At 41.5% G+C, this 18,902-nt stretch overlaps 1 protein-coding gene across 4 annotated transcripts in view; it reads left to right on the top strand.

Annotated features, from left to right (window-relative positions):
* Positions 1-18,902, top strand: part of NYAP2 (neuronal tyrosine-phosphorylated phosphoinositide-3-kinase adaptor 2) — a 149,997-nt gene that overhangs the window by 61,286 nt on the left and 69,809 nt on the right. For all 4 annotated transcript variants that reach the window (XM_069864535.1, XM_069864534.1, XM_069864533.1 and 1 more), the window contains one exon: positions 4,562-4,860. In XM_069864535.1, the coding sequence (XP_069720636.1) occupies positions 4,562-4,860 (299 nt within the window). The remainder of the gene's footprint in view (positions 1-4,561; positions 4,861-18,902) is intronic.

The raw sequence follows: 18,902 nt of genomic DNA, 5'->3' as shown, positions 1-18,902 counted from the left end.
ACTTATTTTTCAACAATGTGATGACAAGTTCTTGGGTTTCTAACTTAACAACTCGAAAATGTATTCTTGGTCAACAGGACCGTTATAACTTCATGTACAGTGGTAATGACCTTGCTTGTGCTCTGCACATTTAGAGCATATTCTCTGTTCATTCTCAATGTTTAGCCTTCCTCTGTGACTTGCCCTTTTCTGATGTGTAATAAAACAAATACTATAAAAGACTTTCTTCTCTGTAGTTCTTCAAACAAATTTCTGTTATTCTGTGCTGTAATTTAGTCTGCGCTCCAGTATCTACTTGATAGAACAGAGTGGGCAGAGCACAATACACTGAGCTGTAATGTGCTCAGGACTGCTGTGATTACAGCTTATGTGCAGGCAGGCTGACACCACAGGTAGGAACAGCAAGGTCAGGATGGTTTTATGGTAGTCCAGTTCTGACCTCAGAAATTTCAGCTGATGGATAAAACTGGTATTGGAGATATAATAAGATTCATCAGATCGATCAGCTGGAGCTCTTGTTCATAGTTTAGAAATGAAAGCTGAAACCCACTGTTACTGATTTAAGGCAGATCCAACTGGTTTGGCATTTGTTGTAATAATTCGGTTCCGGTACTATATGGAAGAGGGCGAGGGATGGGAAACTTGCTAACCTTCCAGTGCACCCAAGGAGGGAGTGTGTGATCTGGTAGCACTCAATGGTCTACATTGGACTTGCTAAGTTGGCTTGGGAGAAACCATATAATGTGGTTTTGAATAGAAAGCTGCTTCAGAACACTCTTTCTGTGGGTGTCCAGAGCCAGCCTTACCGCACTGCCCTTTTTTCCATGTACCAACTACAGTGTCAGTCACTAGACCCAGGCAAACACCTAGGCATTTCCAACACAAAGTCAGCTTTGCTGTAGGTGTGTGACATGAATAATTGTATGATTAATTTTGTTATTATATAATTCATGTCTCTCTTTGTAGACAAATGTCTTGCATTTTTAACAGTTATTTGAACACTGTACAAAATTCTTTGTCAGAGAAGCAGTTGAACCTGGCGAAGTTCAAATTCAGACTTCCCAGAGGAATAATCCAAATCTGTATTTCCATATATATTAATAAACTGTGTAACACTTGCAGCAACTCATAATACAGTTTTGAAATGAGATAGAACTCATTATCAGTACAATGAGGAGCACAGGCTCTTTCCTGTCAGAAATAATGGAGTGAGATCATCTGCACAGTTATTTTCCCTTGCTGTCTCTGTAGTCATTTATGCAGCAATGTGTATATAAATCTTTCTCAGCTTGTTGTGCTGTAGTGGGACATACACCAGCCTCAGCCAACTCCTGCGGTTGCAAGCAGGAGTAGTATAGGAATAAATCCTTTAATTCTGTATTGTTTCATGACGTACTACCAACAACACTGCATGTTGCAAAGGTGCATCGTGCAAGTTCAAATGGAGCTTCAGCATGCTGTTGCCTCCAGGGGAAGGGAAACCATGTTTGAAATCTGCCAGTGAGCCTTTGTGTTTGTGTTCTGGGTATAAGTCTGGAGTGACTCCTTTCTCTCTGCACCATAATGGATTTCAAACTGTATCACTGAGGAGTGCACTTGGCACTCCACCTAGTGTTGCATTTGTGCTTATTAGTCAAACTACATTAGGAAACACCTACTGCCCTACACTCAAGAATTGCTACCAGTGTAAGTAACAAACCCAAGAGTGTTGTGGTCTTGGTCATTGACCAGGGTCCAGGACCAAGAAGTAGAGGATAAACTGCAGCTTGGGTTTTACAGTGCCTAACCATCAGGTGGAGTTTGGCTCCTGCACTCAGAGAACGGTTTGGGTTGGAAGGGACCTTGAAGCCTGTCCAGTTCCAATCACCCTGCAATGAGTAGGGACACCTCCCACTGGACCAGGTTGCTCAAGGGTCTATCCAAACTGACCTTGAGCACCTGCATAGATGAGGCATCCACAGCTTCTCTGGGCAACATGTGTCAGTGCATCACCACCCTCATCACAAAGAATTTCTCCCTAATGTCTAATATAAATCTTCCTCCTTCCAATTTAAAACCATTCCCCCTTGTCCTATCACTACATGTCCTTGTAAGAAGCCTCTCTCCAGCTTTCTTGTAGCCCCCTTCAGGTACTGGAAGGCCACTATAAGGTCTCCCTGAAGCCTCCTTTTCTCCAGGCCAAACTGTCCCAGCTCTCTCAGCTTACCCTCAGGGCACAAGTGCTCAAAGACAAATAGACTCTTTTTTAAATGATGCTGAAAACAGGGAAATGATGTCCTGCTGTTTTTGTCCAGTAGCTGAGCAGAGGATGTAGAAAATCAAGACCACGAATAATAACAACAAGGACTCTTCTGAGCTGTGCCTGCCACCTTTCTCTGGCCTTGCTATAGGGTATTTACTCTGGAATAAGCATAGAAAGCAAGTGGGACAGGTTTTCATCTGTGATGTTAAAAGGGATTCAGTAAAGAATGAAAAAAATTATGGGAAGGGAAGGAAAAAGAAAAGGCATGATTTAATTTTTTTAATGATATGGTACATATAGACATTGGGCCTATATTTTGAAAGTTTTTATTTCTGGAATACAAGATGCAGCAGTCTAGCAAAAAAACCCCAAACCCATGCTTTGAATAAACGTGTTTCTATGTATTCTTAGGAAAATGGGGAAACCTATCATATCAGTGGAATTTGTGTGGAAGTCCATCCAGAACAGAATCTGCCCTGTAGTGTCTGGTTTAAACACCTCCATGCAGAAGTGAATGAAATGCAGTAATTAAATGTTATGACCTGATCAGAATTATAATGTCAGAGACATGATGAACTGAAATTTGGTTTGCTAAACATGATTTATCCAATGGACCTTAGGAAGGAAACATGCTCCTTACCTGCACTGCTTCAGCATGTCTAGATAGTAATCTTCTTTAAATAATGTGACAGACCCTTTTTGTAGTCCAACATCAGAGGATTATATTATTTTTGGAACAGTTTATGAAAGATTAGTGGGGGAATAGTTAATCATTTAAATTGGATACAGGTTTTTTTTATTAATCTTCAAATTAATGAATTCTACCTTTTGATCTTTCTGGCTGCAAATCCCTCTGGGACTGATGCCAATTAGGATTCTGTAATAACTTGGTTATGGACATGGACCAGTGTGTTTGTAAGTGGCATGTGCGTGTACATGTGCAGGGAGACTTCGGCACACCTGGAGAGTGAAACATGTTCAGTTAGATGTGTTTGGTTTTCACCAGTTTGGATAGTGGATCTCTCCACTAATGGAAATTAAGTAAAAATGCAAGGACAGTTGTAAGTGAATGCAGGTTGTGCTTTATCATGCACAAAGTTGTGCGTTGCACGGTGCCAGTCTGATGCTTTTAGGACAATTAGGTACAGCCTGTGTATTACCTACAATGAAGATGGGGACACTCTTCATAGGAACCAATGAGAAATGTTTTTGTCTTTTAAAGAGGGAAATGCATTTTGCAGCAAATAAATAGCACCAGCCAAAGGCAATGTCAAATAGAAAACTTACAGAGGAGCAGACTGACCCTGCTTAGAGCCTCACTCCATGTGAAGGGGAGGTAATTAGGGTTTTTCAGGACTTCACGGTTCTCATACTGACATTTCTACATGCCCACAGCTGTATCATTCCAAACCACCTTGCAGACAGGGCCACATTGACCTTTGTGTGTTGCTCAGTTTCTCTTCGTAGTTACTGAATTACCTTAATTGAAACATGCTCTGAGTTTAGAGTACAAGCATCGGTAAGAGCTGTTCTCAGAACTGATACACATGCACAAGTACAGCTGAAATAATACCAGTTGCTCAGTTTTGCCATCCACAGAACAATGTAGCACTTGATATGACAGCCCTTGTTTCAGCTGAGCTGAATGGTTAGGTGTTATTTTCTTCCTAGTGTGCCATAGCCTACTTTTTTTCCATCTCTTGTGCTTGTATATTGCTAGTCTGATGCTGCTCGTGTTCCAGCTTCATGTGGATTTGATGAGATGTTAAAGTTTGGTTTCCTATACACAAGTAATTTTTGGAGCATTTCTTTCTCTTGGCATTCTTTAGTCTGAAGAGGAATGATTGATTGGACCCCAAGAGCCTTGTTTCCCAAGGTACATGAAAGTCTGTAGTCAAAGATGAATGCAGGGGTGTGTGTATCTACATGATGTTGCATTTCTAAAGCAGTATTCTTTGCCCTACTGGCAATCTCTTGTCTTCATGAAAACTGATTGCTGTCTTCCAATGTTTGAAATTTGTTCTACAGACAATTTCTAGTCACAGTGCTGTGAAACCTGATTGAAAGCTTTTCTCAATTTCTTCTTGTAAAATTTTAAGTGCATAGTGAGGTATCTACATTTGAGTTGTTGGCAATTTTTGTTGAGGAACAGACTATTCCATTCTAGTAGTCATCTTGTTTTAAGAAAAGAAAAGAGTGTTCCTTGTTCTCAAAGCCAAAAGTACAATCTACTTATCACAGGCAGAATGGAGGCCCTGGTTCCAGGTACAGTTCAGACAAAAATGGATCATTTACTTATACGCATATTTTCTCTTACAGCATAGGTGGAGAAGTAGCGAGAGGAAATGAAGGAAGCTATGCAGGGAAACATTTCCGCATGGGATTTATGACAATGCCTGCTCCTCAGGACAGACTGCCACATCCTTGCTCCAGTGGCTTTACCGTGAGATCCCAGTCTCTTCATTCTGTTGGAGGAACTGATGATGAAAGTAGCAGCTCTCGTAAGCAGCCGCCTCCAAAACCTAAGCGAGACCCCAACACCAAATTGAGCACCTCATCTGAAACCGTCAACACTGGAACAACAAGTAAGAGTGGGAAACTACCGGACAGGACAGAAGGTAAGCACTAGAATTCTTTGGGAGAAAGGCTTTTGGTGACCCAGTGTTAGGATTATTCTTTTGATAATCTTGCGTTTAAGAATTACCTGTATATTTCCCCATCTGCGTAACAGTGCCAGCACAATTATCTTAGATCACTGTACTCCAAATTTTGGACCAGTGCATAATTGCCAACGTTTGACATTTCTCACAGAACCACCCCACTTATATGACCTGGTTGTATACTGGGGAATGAGTTACATTTATTCAAAAGAGGAAAAAAGAGATTACTATCAGATAGCATGTAGGACACTCTTATTTGCATGCCAGCCAAGGACCCCTCACCATATCAAAGCACCAGAGCATTGAAGAAGGTCCTCCTCAACAAAGAAGTGAAGGACAGAAATCATTAAAAAGAATACTGCCCAGCACTGAGACTGCAATCAAATACTATCCAACTGTAAAAATTGTACCCAAGATGGTGTAATATATTGCCCAAAGCTTCTGTCTGCATATGGGTCTATATTTTCTCTTTCTAGTCCTCCTTGTTACGTTTCAGCCAATGCAGCATTCAGAAGAAAACAGACAAATGTGCTGAATAAGGATATCACTTCCTTACTCTGCACTACCACAGATGAGCTAACACTATAGGGATCTTCTCCTTCCTTTCTTCCATGCTGAAAATGCATTTTGTGCAGCAGGAGGACCAGCTGTACTCCCTGCTAGGAAAGATCGGGATGACACTGCTTCACAGTGTGAACTGTAAGAAAGAACCCTTAGGGGTAAATGATTTTGATCAGTGCTGGTCTTTCCCACTGCTATGCTACATATTAGTTTTGACATCCCGTGCAGTATGTTGTGCTCTTAGTGTGTATCCTTTTTGCTTGTTGTTGTGGCCAGAAATGCTTGTTACTTGCATTCATGCTACAACCCCTTTTAAGTAAATCTGATATTAAAAGGTCATCAGTGATAACAAAGATGCAAAGGAATGTCTAATTTAGCTGGTGGGATGTGTCTATGGCTGAATACAGACAATGAAGAAAACTGTACACTTATTTATGCTATTGTTGATAGTTATTTTGCATAGGATATTTATTGTTACTTCCATAGCTTGTCCTCTGCAGCGACTGTTCAATCAACTCCACCAAACAGACAAATGTGATAAATCCAAGTGTTAAATAATCATCCTTAATAAAACATGTTTACCACAATTTTACTGAGTCAAAGCCTACGTAGAAACTTTTAGGATTTGTGCCACAGACAGATTTAAAATCCCATATCAGAAAGTCTTTTGAGTCTTAAATTCAATACAAAAACAGAATGCATGGGGAAAAAAAATGGCCTGATATGCTCTGAGGGGAAAGGCAGGAGCTTTTCAGTTACTTGAAATGTCTTTTAAAAATATTATCTTTTAAAATATTTTTGCAATTCTTTAACATATATTAGCACTCTTTCTTCCTGATTCTGCACAAGATTTCCCAAGACTAAAGGAAGCTTGTTTTGTTGACAGGGCAGTAAGATAGATGCTATTTTTTCTGTCCTGTTTAGTGACTATTCTTACAAGCGTGCATTGAGTCACACAGTATATTGTGCTCTTTGGTTTAGCTGATCTTGATATTATCTTTGGGGTAGTTAGGAACAAAGTCTGTTTTACATCTAACCCCAGCCCTTTTCCTCATTTATTAAGAAGTAGGAGACTTCGACAGCCTTAAAGCAGAAATGCTAATTATGATAGTAATAATTGAAATACGTCCAAGTATTTTACCAGTATAACAGAAGTTATGGCAGACTTCTTAAACAGTCTGTGTCCTCATGAAACTGGATCTTCTTCAACATTATTATTACAAAAGGTTCTGGAAATTTTGCTTCCTTTCCTTCATCATTGCCTTCCATCTTATATTTGACACCAAGGACATAATAGGTAGCCATGTCCCTTCTGACGGATTTCAAAGTTAGAAATCGATTGACATTTCTGTTTCCAAGGCCAAGTACCACTTGCCTTCTCCCACTCTGCACAGGCTGAACATGATCTGTACCATCACGTGGTAGTTATGAGTGACACATGTTGTGTTGTAGTGGTGTTCACTTTGGGTAATCTGTATAAATGTTACTACTACAGCATATCACTAATTATTGTAGAGTGTCTCAGATTAGTTATTATAAATAAGATCTGAATATTCATAGCAAGATCTCTGGAAAGAACTGATGAATGAGTAATACTCCACCCGTAGCATAAGATGTAGTACCTGAATGTTACCTTCCAATGTGACTAAATGTCTTCATGTACTATTGAGAATTTCCATGGCATGTAATATTTGACCTGTAGAATGTTAATTGTGCTGGTTTACATGCATTGTAGCAATGGACATTTTTAGATTATCATGAAGAGGTTCTGGGAGGTTTTGAACTGACAGAAGCCTTTAGCCATACCATTAGTTTTGTATGTTCAGAATATCTGCCCTGTTTGTATGTGTCTGGTTTTGTACAAGCCAGGCTCATAGTCATTTCTCCGAAGAGTTTGTTACATAGAAAGTAAGATCATATTCTTGGTTGGTTTTTTTTAAGTAAGCGGTCAAGTTTTAAACTCTGAGATATACTCAAAGGTGGTACAGTATCGTGTATTTCCAAAAGAGGAGAGGCTTTGTTACAACCTGTGCACTCCAAGGTAGGGTGTTTGTTTTGATGAAAGAACTTTCACAGTCATCATTTGGCTAGCACAGGAATGCTGATATAAAAACTGTGGTCAAACATTGATGGGGACATTTAAAAATGAGCAGAACCAGATGAATGTCACAGTTCATTATCTGCTGTGTTGATTTGATACAAACAGTAGACCAGTTTTGTCCCAGAATATGAAATTATTACTGTAGCTACCCAATTCCCAGCAAACACAGTATCTGAAATTGTGCTTAGTGAAAGGAAACCCATGAAGCTCTGATTCTACCAGTCTGTGTTTTATGTGTAAATGGTTAAGTTTTTCCATTTCTAGTTGTTCTTATTCTAGTAGCAGTCTTTGAACTCAAGAAATGGTAAAGCTGTATCTTTCCAGTTTCAAGTGAGATAGTCCACAGGATACAATATTCATGCCCTTCTAGGGAGGTCTGTGGGAGCTCAAGTCTGAGAACACACAGGGTTTAACTTTCAGTTATTGTTGTCCGTATTGTACTTAACTATTTGCACATGCATGTCTCACACATTGGTGAGTACTTGTGGTATTTGCAGGCTGAATGGCTACAGCTTTTTCCAGGAACTTTGAAAAACAATGATGAAACTCCTATTGTTTCCCATCAATTATTGTGGAATTGCCAAAGGAGTTGTCACAAAATTGTTCCCAGATCATTTTTTTTTATGGCAATGCAGAATGATTCAGATTATAATGCCTATTGTCTGACCCACTGGCTACTGTGAGAAGGAATTCGCTGCATTTCCTAGGCAACCGTGGACAGCCTCACCACTCGTTTTTGTTAAACGTTTGCTTTTTGCTTTTTGATAATGATCCAGTTTATAGAAACAAAAGCTGATGATAACTTTTATTCTTTTCCTGGTGAGGGTAAAGTCAAAATATTGAATCCATCCCATCAAACAAGGACCATAACATTAGATTATGTTTTGAACACGAGTCTGACTTTACTGCAGGAGTAGTGGCAGGAAAAATTTGGCCATGAGCTTGAAAGACCTCTTCCTCCTGAAGTAGAAATAGCACCAGTTTCAAACACTCCAGCTCTGTACACTTATCCTGTAAGTGTGCTCTTGCTTCCAGATTTGTAGAAGTGTGAGAATCTTTTAAGTTTTGATGATACTTACCAACTCTCTTTTGTTGTTCAGCAGTGTGATAACAATTCTGTTTATGTGTTTCACTCAAGTCTACCTAGGCTCTACCTGAAGGAACACTCTCCAGTCTGAAGGCCTCATTCTCCTTAACTTCAATTTTTTTGCTGTGTTTCCACACTTTTGTGTTCCTTCTTATGTTTCAATGTTCCTTTTTTACTTTCATATGCACCCACTGAACACCCTCCATCCAATGCATTTCTCCTCCATGATGGGTTTCTAGAGAGTTGTTTTTAGAAACGTGGGCTGTTTTTCTATGGAGTTTTCAAACTCTGGTAGGAACAGCAAACAAATGTAGCTGTGCCTCATATGTCACACATTGGAATTGAGAAGTGAACTGAAAAGGGTAGTTTTAAATAACGTTTCAGCTTGGAAAGCATATCTAATCTTGATCCTGAGAGGCTCTTTATTGAGAAAATGCAGGAGTTTAATTAAACTATGTGCTTTCAGTGCCCAAGAAAAAAGGATTATTCAAACAGTGTAATTGGTGAATGTAACCAGCCTCAAGCAGTGTTTTTTGATAATATCACTGCATGGCCACAAGAAAGGTTTCTAGACCTACTGCAGTGCTAATGTAAACAAAGATGTATAGGTGAACTACATTTTGAAAGCAATATGGACGGTGACTACATTCTGTAACTACATGCACATGAAAATATGTAATTTATTGATACATAATGTACACATTTATGTATAATGAAAATGCAAGTTATGTGTGCTTGCATGTGTGCACAAACATGTGCACCCACAAAACTCAGGATAGCGTTTTCACAATGCTTTTCATGGTTGTAATTCTGCTTCTGGGAGGACCAACAAGAAGTTTAAGTGAAAATGCTTGCTGGGATCCCCATTGCTCAAGCCCACTCAGTTTAAGTGTTCTCTGTCTGAGTGTCATGTGTGCAACAAGACGTACTCCTTGACACTTCCTAAGCTCATGCAGCCTCTCTATGTTGTTCAGCAGCCTCTAAAGGTGGGCAACTTATAAGAATGATTTTTCTCTGGAGAAAAGCAATTACAGTAGCTGTAACTGGTGTTGGAGTCCAGCTGGTCTCTCTTAAAAATCTAGTGTTCTGTCAGCTAGACTACGTTGACAACTTGAACTTTTGCTGGTCTCAGAAAACAGAATGTGAATTAAACAGATTTAGCACTTTTGCTGTTTATGCATGGTTCTAGTTTCCTTTTATTTCCTACCTTATGTAATAGTGTATTTAACCTGAACTTTGAAATAGCATCCTCTGCAGTAGTCATGCCATGTCCTTCCTCATAGCCTGATCTTGGATGCTGGTTTCTGCTCCCAAGTGACAAGTGATGGGATGAGATGAAATGGCCTCAAGTTATGGCAGGGGAGGTTTAGACTAGATATTAGGATATTCTTTACTTGAAGAGTGGTGAAGCACTGCACCAGGCTGCCCAGGGAAGTGGTGGAGTCTCTATCCCTGGAGCCATTAAAAAACTTGTAGATGTGGCATTTTGTGACATGGTTTAGTAGGCATGGTGCTGTTGGGCTGACAGTTGGACTTGATGATCTTAGAGAGCTTTTCCAACCTTAATGATTTTATGATCTTATTCCCGCATCTTTTTGTCCATGCCTACTACAGGAGGAAATAACACTAATGAGCTGTCTTCAGACCTAACAAGCCTACAGGGAGTGGCAGATGATTTTTGATTGGTATAGCTATGGGCAGTTTAAGATGCTACTGCTTCTAGGCTGTCTGCTTGGCCTCCTGCCACATGTGACCACCCAGTGCTGACATAGCAGAATGCAATATTTTAGGGACTCATCTTTGGGATATGGGTGCTGGTACACGACCCTGCTACTGAGCAGGAGCTGTAGCAGGGCAGCGGTGTGGGTGGGTCTGGGCAGAAGCATCCTGTGGCAAAGTCTGTTGGAGCCCTGGGCAGCAAGAATGAGTGTCATGCAGATGCTTCTTACAAAGCGCTCCCTCTTAGAACGAGCCAGGCATCACTGTAGCCTTTGATGCCGCTGTGATGCCCGGCTGTGGGTCTGAGAAGAGGGGAAGGGCAGGCTATGCTGTCTGGCCTCTGAGGTGTCCTCCTAGGGCATGGATTGCTCAGCCAGGTGCTCAGCTGGAGCCCCCATATGTCACGGTGCTTGAGAGACCTGAGTGCTTGCATGTCGTGCACTGTATGTTCTTTAGCTCATTTTCCTCTTTCGTATAGCCTGCTCTATATTTTAAGCCAGCATTTTGTCTCCTGAAAAGCTGCAGCTAGTGTTCGTGTTAACTACGTAGGTATAATGCAAGCTGGTATTCAGCTACCTGTAAAGCAGGGTCTGTTCCTCTACATGCCTTAATTTGATTCTTGATCTCAGTGCTGCATTACCCATTACTTTTCGTACACTGTAATGTATCTCTTGCAGACCACCAGACTGGAGAGGTCTTAACTTGAAACTGTGCATGCTGGGAGAATGCATCTGGCAATGATGGAGGGAAAAGTCAAAGCCAGAGTCAGGAGATACATGCCCTATTCTCAGCTGTGTGAGGAGGAGTTGGCTCTTAACTATCGTGTATGATTCCACAGAACTGTTCTGTGTATCCAGGTGGCATGGGGATGGATGCGGTGCCTTCAGCAGCACAAGAGCAATTCAGTCTTTACTAGAAACCTACCACTCCTTTCTATTTGTTCAGCCTCACATCTCAGCAGCATCCTTGCTGCTGCAGTAGGTAAAAGGTTGGAAGGCAGCTCTGTCTTGACTTTGCTGTGGGATTCTGCCCAGCAGTGCCCCTGCTCTGTGTTTGGCCCCTTTGGTTGCTGAAGCAGCTTGTTCCCACTCACCTCTAGAGTCAGTTCTCACTGACTCTAACAGGAAAGGCATGGCAAATATTCTGGTCTATTCTCTAGTATTTAATAGTTTAGAGATTTTCAAAGGCTTTGCTTTAGCAGTGGTGGTGGTGTTTTTTTCAGTGTTTTGGGGCTTGGTTTCCTTTGCTTTTGCTGAGATTTCAGTTTGCTCCTCCCTGCAGTGGGTCGGTTTTCAGATTGCAGCTCCCAGAGCTGGGTTACTTTCCTATGCGTCCCACCTCCTCTGTTTCCTAGTCCCTCAGATAAGGGAGGGCAAGGGGGAAGGAAGGAATGAAAGCAGCAGTTCTTATGGCTGTTATAATAGCTTTCTGTGCAGAACAATGAACACAATGTGATTTTTGGAGGGATTTATAAACAAGTTTTGAAGCCACAGAGGGAGTATGTTCTTACCCTCAAGGCACATATGCATACTTATTAACTTTAATGGAAGTTGCAAGCATTGAACAGAAAATAGACCGTGCAGTGGTAAAAGACATGAAGATCTAGTTACCCACTTGGGAACTGCATTGTGCCCAAGACTTGGCAGTTGGTACTTTAGCTATGTTGCGCTAGTCTATCTTGTATCTTAGGATCTTTTTTTTTTCCCTTCTTTTTAATTTAACAAGGTTGGTTTACATATTCCTCCTCTTTTTTTTTTTCACATTAGGTTATTGCTTATTTGCTGAGAGACACTGGACCTGCATAAAAAAGGACAAAATGAAATGTGCAGCCCCCTGCAGTACAGATATCTCTCTGCTCTTAAGGCTGATGGAAGCTGTGATGTTCTTGATAATGGAAAAGCCTTAATAATGCGAGTGCAGGGAGTGTTTTGCAGATTTACCAGATTGACTGCAAATGTAGCCAGTCCAGGAGGAGGCTGCCTGCTCTCAGCTGAAGGTAGTAAGCCCTGCTAAACACTTGTGATTCCTCATGAACATGTGAGCTTTTCTGCACTGTGTACCCCAGTGCTCCAGGGCTCAGGAGAGTTTTAAGCCTGGTTGCAACCCCAAGCCCAAACTGTGCTTGTGAATACACACAATTCTGCCCCAAAATTAGCAGACTATCTAAGACCTCAAAGCAGTGTTGAATATAATGAAAACATCCTCAGTAGAATACTTTCTCCAGGCTGCTGTCAACCTGAGGTCCACTGACTGTTCAAAGACACTAATGTCTGGATATTCCAAGGCAAGGAAAAGTGAGTCACTTATTCATGCAGTCACCTGGGATCTAAAAGAGAGTATTAGCATAGGTTTCACAGCATGTGAAAGTCACTGCTTTTAGAGCCAACCCAGCCCTGAAATTACTTCAACTGTGCTCTTGAGGTGTCCAAATCAATAATCTTTACCATAAAGACTGCAATGAAGAGAGAATCTCAGAAGAAAGCTATCACATGGGTGTTCTTGTCCATTGCATGGTTGATTTGCAACCTTGATAAACAGTCCCTATGTAACTGGAAGGTTATAGCGTCAATAAATCCATTCATTATTGTCAGGTCATGTACGTCAAGGTGGGAAAATTGCTAGGAAAAAAAATTGTAAGTCATCATATTTGTGACTGCATTTCATTTCAGATTATTTTTTATACCTCAGGGAACCATAGGACTGGGCCTTCTCAGCATTTCCACCTGTGAGCAGAAATACTATGAAACACTAGATGCTTGCATTATTTTGCATCACTGAATGGCTCTGAAATCAGGGCCAGGAAAGAGAAGGGAGGAGAAATCCAAGTGATTCTCGTGCCTCATTTTGACAACCCTTCAGCATTTGTTAAGTAAAATGAAATGCCCATGAAACAGCAAAAACAACAGCTTTGGAATACTCATACTGCACTTCTGTTTTCTGTACAGTCTTTGGCGTTGTCTGTTAAAGACATTGTGGACAAATGAGTAAGGGCTGGAGGGATGAGACTGAAATCCTAAAATCCCTGTTTACTCTTAGAGCTGGTCTGTGATAATAGAGATGTCTGGCAAAACTCATTTTGAATAAGGGGGAATGGTTTTAAACCGGAAGGGAGAAAATTTATATTAGACACTAGGAAGAAGTTCTTCATGATGAGGATGGTGAGGCACTGGCACAGGTTGCCCAGGGAAGTTGTGGATGTCCCATCTGTGCAGGTGTTCAAGGCTAGGTTGGAAGGGGCCTCGTCCAGTGGGAGGTGTCCCTGCCCATGACAAGGGGATTGGAACTGGGTGGGCTTTGAGGTCCCTTCCAACCCTACCCATTTAATGATTCTATGATTCTGTACAAAACAGCTGTACTTTTTATTCCATAGCAAATACATTGGATTTCCACTTCTTCATCTGACATTATTTTTAGCCAGTGCCCTAAAAATAAGTTCTCACTTAAATAACCAAATTCTTATGGATTGAAGCATGACAGAGCTCTCAAAACTTTTCCTTCCAAGAGGTTGATACTGGGGCAAGCGCCCTGTGCTCACGTTGGATTTACTGGGAACACAGTGCTTAGCAGAACTGCATCCCAAGAGATCTAAGTCTGGCTCTAGGTGAGACCCTGCCACAGTTATCCTCTGTTTCATTGGTAATTACTTTCTAATGACTGGGTGAATATAATAGTCTTGGTTCATGCACTGGTTTGCTGCTCTCATCTCTTCCACTTGGCTTTATTCTGGATGCCATCAAGCAACATATGCCTGACATGCTACAACTGTTTGGCACTTCATGCTTCTCAGTTCGTACGTATGCAAATAGTGCTCTGTTGGGATAATGTGCACAGCAGAGACAGCTCAACAGAGCAGAGCTTCCTTTTTGCAATGCCATCAACTTGCCTGGAAGTCATTGTGTACCAGTCTGGGCTTTTCATAGAAAAAAAACCCAAGCATGCACAAACTTTTGTGCTAATTTTAGTGACCATGACTTTGAACTATTATTGCGTCAAAAAACAGCACATCCCCTGAAGTCCAGCATGATTTGCACCTGGCTGGTGGTTCAGAGTTGGGGAAGGCTTAGACATGGAATGTAAAAAGCTGGAGCATCCTGTACCTGACATAATCAAGAGGCATAGCTTAATACCCATTTCGAGTGCAGTGGCTTCCACCACCTTCCTGAGATAATCATGAATAATACTCTGCCTTCAAACCCACAACCATCTTGCATGTAACAATTGAATAATTCTAGCTCCTCTTATGCTTACTAATAAAACAAAACCAGTACTGCAAGTACAGGACTCTGAGTATAAACATGCCTGGAAAAACTCAACTCTGTTTTGGGAGCAGCATAACCTTTGGGTTGTTGGCCATAATGGTGCTTTATGGGATGAAGAAGATTCCTGGTATTTTCTCCTCCATACATGAATAACTGCAAAGGGAGCTGTCTCCCATTTCTTCTTGGTAGAATACTGAAGCTTGGCTATAAATCTTGCCTCAGGATCAGTGAGATAATGCCACAATTGTCCTCAACTTGGAAGTTTTAATGGGGTTAGGTTTTACTTATGACAATGGAAGTCTCTTAATACTCAGATTCTGGTAAATAAATGGTAAGTAATGCTTTGATTAAAAGAAAAGGAAACCAAAACCAGCAAAGCTATAAATGTGCACTAGGCACAAATCCTCACCAGTAGTGAGGATTCAAAAAACTTGATAATATGTCTACTCTGTTTATTTTTATAAAATATGAGCTTTTGCAAACAAAAGCATGGGCGCTCAAGTTATTCTATCATACTGAACTATTTGTTATTTTCTGTTAATGATGAGATAATTTTTGCAACTGTTGTGGATAAATATTTGCAGTGACTAATTGCCTTAGAATCCCAGACCTTCAAGTACATGCTTGCATGTAAGTGTTATGTTGAATGGAGACTTCTTTAAATATTTCTTACTCTCTCTCAGTGGTGTAAGTGCAGGAACAGGGCTCCTTTACAGTTCTGCCACTGGCTCAGATGACCTTGAGGGTTTCACTTGGCTGTCAGTGCCCCCAGATTCCTCCTTTGTAAAATAAAGATAGTGGCAAAGGCTTTGGTTTATGAATTAGTTTGCAAACAGCTTTCGCTTAGAGTATTTCTGCTCATAGTCAAAACTTGAGCTAATGGGACATGTGTGAGTGCTTTTGTGTCCTTGCTTAATGTGAATTTCCACACATCTGGCAGGGCTTCATTTGTGAATTCAGGGTAGTTGCTGTAGAAATGAGGACCTCAACAGCTTGTCATCATAGGAACTACTCAAAGTTCCCTTTCCCAGCCTCCTGCTGGTATCACTGGTGCTGCAGTGAATGAATAAGGATGACAAAATCTGGGCTGCAGTTATGGTCCATCTCTGTGAAATGCTGCATGCCATCAGTTTACAGCACGGGCAGTCCCAGGAGATCATAGGTAACAGTCCCCTCAGAGCTTAGACTGTTCAGTGCTGTTTCACAGAAAGGGTCATTGGGCACTGGAACAGGCTGCCCAGGGAGGTGGTTGAGTCACCTTCCCTGGAGGTGTTTAAGGCACGGGTGGACAAGGTGCTAAGGGGCATGGTTTAGTGTTTGATAGGAATGGTTGGACTGGATGATCCCGGTGGGTCTCTTCCAACTTGGTGATTCTATGATTCTATGATTCTAAGCTGTGCATTGGTGGTGCGGATGAATTCCTGTAAAGAACTGTGCTTCCGAGCAACAGCAGAATGAAGCAGGTTATAAACACTGCATTATAGCAATAACTTCTGGTTTCCTGTGGTTGGGCAATTGCTCAAGCACAAGTGCATCCCTATATCCTAGTGACAGTGGGAGTAGATGCTAGTTCAGCCTTCATGGGGAACTTCAACAGCTGCAGTATAGGATAAAAAGGAACATTTCTTGCAATGAAAAGTTGCTTGGCAAAGGAAAGGAAAAGATATGTTATCTGAGAAAGGTGACTGGGACAAGATTTTCAGCATTCACTGGCTTTTCAGTGACAAAACCAGCATTGGCTTGTGCCTACACCCTTGCCATTGCATTTTACACTTAGTTGAAGTGTTAGGGCTGGCTTAGGGGCAGCGCTTTGAGGTTGAATGGGTACAAGTTATAAGTAAATGGGAAGGAGAAAAGGGTGAAGAGAATAGGAGGGAATTGCTGTGTGCATACTCACTAAAAACACAGTGTGGGGGGGAGACAAAGGGAAATAATAACACAGTTCATTCATGTAAAGAGATTTTGGGAGCAAATAATAATTTTGTCTCTCTCTCTGCTTTCATACTCTGGTAGCTCATGCTTGCTTCTTCCCTTAGATATTGTCTTAGTCTAGCCTGTGATACTGCTCTTGCTTTTGTTGCCTTTCATTTATCTCAGCTTTCCAAACACTTTTGCTAAAAAGCTCCACTTTTCCTCATTATTCCATCTTCTGCCTGCTGCTCCTTGATCCTTTTTCTGTTTTGTTCTTTGTTTTGGTTTTTGGGGTTCTTTTTGGTTGTTTGTTTTTTGTTGCGAGGAGAACAGCTGTAGTCAAGACCACACCCAATGTGAGTTTAGATCTTGCTCAGTTTATTACGAACCCGCCACCAACTTTTATACACCTCGTTACAGTCTACGCGTAAAGTGCTTATTGGTCTGTGTCCACTACTCACACACTGATTGGTCAGTAGTTACTACGTGCTACGTGCCTATTGGTAGTGATTGCCAAGCATGCTCTGTTCTTGTTCCGCCTTGTGTTCAGCTGTACTACTTACTACATTACCCACCTTGCCTTGCTACAAACCAACTTCCTCTAAATGTCAAGGTTATTCTGAGATTAAGGCGCTGCCAAAATATGAAACCTTAAAGAGCCAGCGTCCTGATGCCCTTTCCTTCTTAACCAATCCTCTACAGTTTTTTTTTTCCTGGGTGGTAGTTTTCAATCAAGTCTCTTTCTTGTTCCCACTAGTTCTGCCTGTGAGATGAACTGAACAGGTTCTTCAGTCACGGGTGAGGTAGGAACAGCTTCTGGCAGCAATTCCTCTGTTGGTTTTTTTGCGTTCCATCTTTGCCTTTTCATCCTCTGTCTTATTTCTCAGGTGGCACAATGAGGCTAAGCCTGGTGTTTGGAACAGTAATGGGCTCTCCCAAGGCTTGTCTGGAACTGTGTACAACACTGTCAAAATAGTTGTACACTGCAGCCATACCAAGTGAATTTACGGTGATTAAGCCCAGCTGCATGACCCTTACACATGAACACTCTTATAGGCTCTGCTAGTTTCACCAGACCACTGAAAATAAATGCAAGATGAAATGATAGATGCCAGGCACACAGAAAAACTCTAAGTGGGCGGCAACTGATAAAGTGTGGCTTGTCTGCAATTTTGCCAACACTTTATTTAGAGTTGAGGAGGAGAGAGGAGTCACCCCTATGGAGCTGGAAGTAAAATGAATAGCTGTGAGGCTATTTTCGTAAAGCCGATTACACTGAGCATTTCAGTAATGCTCAGCCTCTGACCACAGAGCTGTTACACCTCAAAGCACTGCTGCCTGCCCATGAGCTGCTCTAATAATGCTTTGTCTGCTTCAGCTGTCATCATATCCACCAAGAAGATGCTCGGTGACAACCTGCAGGTTTGTCCGAAAGGACACCGTGTGTCCTTTCGGTAGAGGCAAGAGTGCCCCTCTAGATGAACTCTCGTTCATTGGGGCTTATCTGCTTTCCTGATGCTCCTGCTGTAGTGACTCATTTGACCCCTGCGATCAACCTTGAGCTTTGTTTTGACATGTGAGCTCCATGGCGGAAAGGCCTGCCAAATGTGTCATTCAGCAGCAACAAGACGTTCTTAATACAGCAGCCTCCAGGAAAAAAAATTGTATAAAGCCCACAATATTTCTGGAGGAGAGGAGAAGGTTAGTGGAATCCATTGGTTCCTTATCCTTGGTGGCAGATGCTGAGGAAGCGCTGTAGCACTTGTGGGGCTGCCATGCCTGCGGAACAGTTAGACATATGTTTCATACTGGAGTCCCCGAGAGGTCAGTATTCTCCACAGTATCACGTCAGTTGGACTGCCGGCTTGATTTAATGGACTGCAATTATTTTAGAAGCTCGGCAAACAGATTGCTAGTTATGTAAGCAAATAATGGGTTTGACCTACTTATTGTATCTATGAGTAGAAGACAAGCGTTACTGTGGATCTGAAAAATGAAGAATCTCATATCTCCAGACAAATTATTCAAGTCTTTGGATATAGTCGCCACTAGCATGCGGGACAGGGTGTTTGCAAACCAAAGAAACAATTAAATCAAGTTAGCAAATGCAGGCTAATTTTTAGCCAAATGAAGCAGGTGAACTAAACATTGTTTCACCAAACATTTGTTCTTTCTCCTGCTTGATTTCCTTCTTTCCAGTTTTCCCTGTAAATAATTTTAGAGTCCACACTTTCCATGCAGGAACTGGATTTAGAAGACACCTAGAGCCAGGAACTCTTGCAGACTACTTTCGTTCAGTGCCCCTCTGACTACCAGGTCAGAAATCCTCTGTACTGTACCTTCTCTAAGAAGTTCATGGAAG

This window comes from Phaenicophaeus curvirostris, chromosome 10, assembly GCF_032191515.1.
Source record: "Phaenicophaeus curvirostris isolate KB17595 chromosome 10, BPBGC_Pcur_1.0, whole genome shotgun sequence".
Taxonomy (NCBI): domain Eukaryota; kingdom Metazoa; phylum Chordata; class Aves; order Cuculiformes; family Cuculidae; genus Phaenicophaeus; species Phaenicophaeus curvirostris.
Note: the sequence above shows the minus strand (reverse complement) of the source record. Positions and strands in the feature narration are given on the sequence as shown.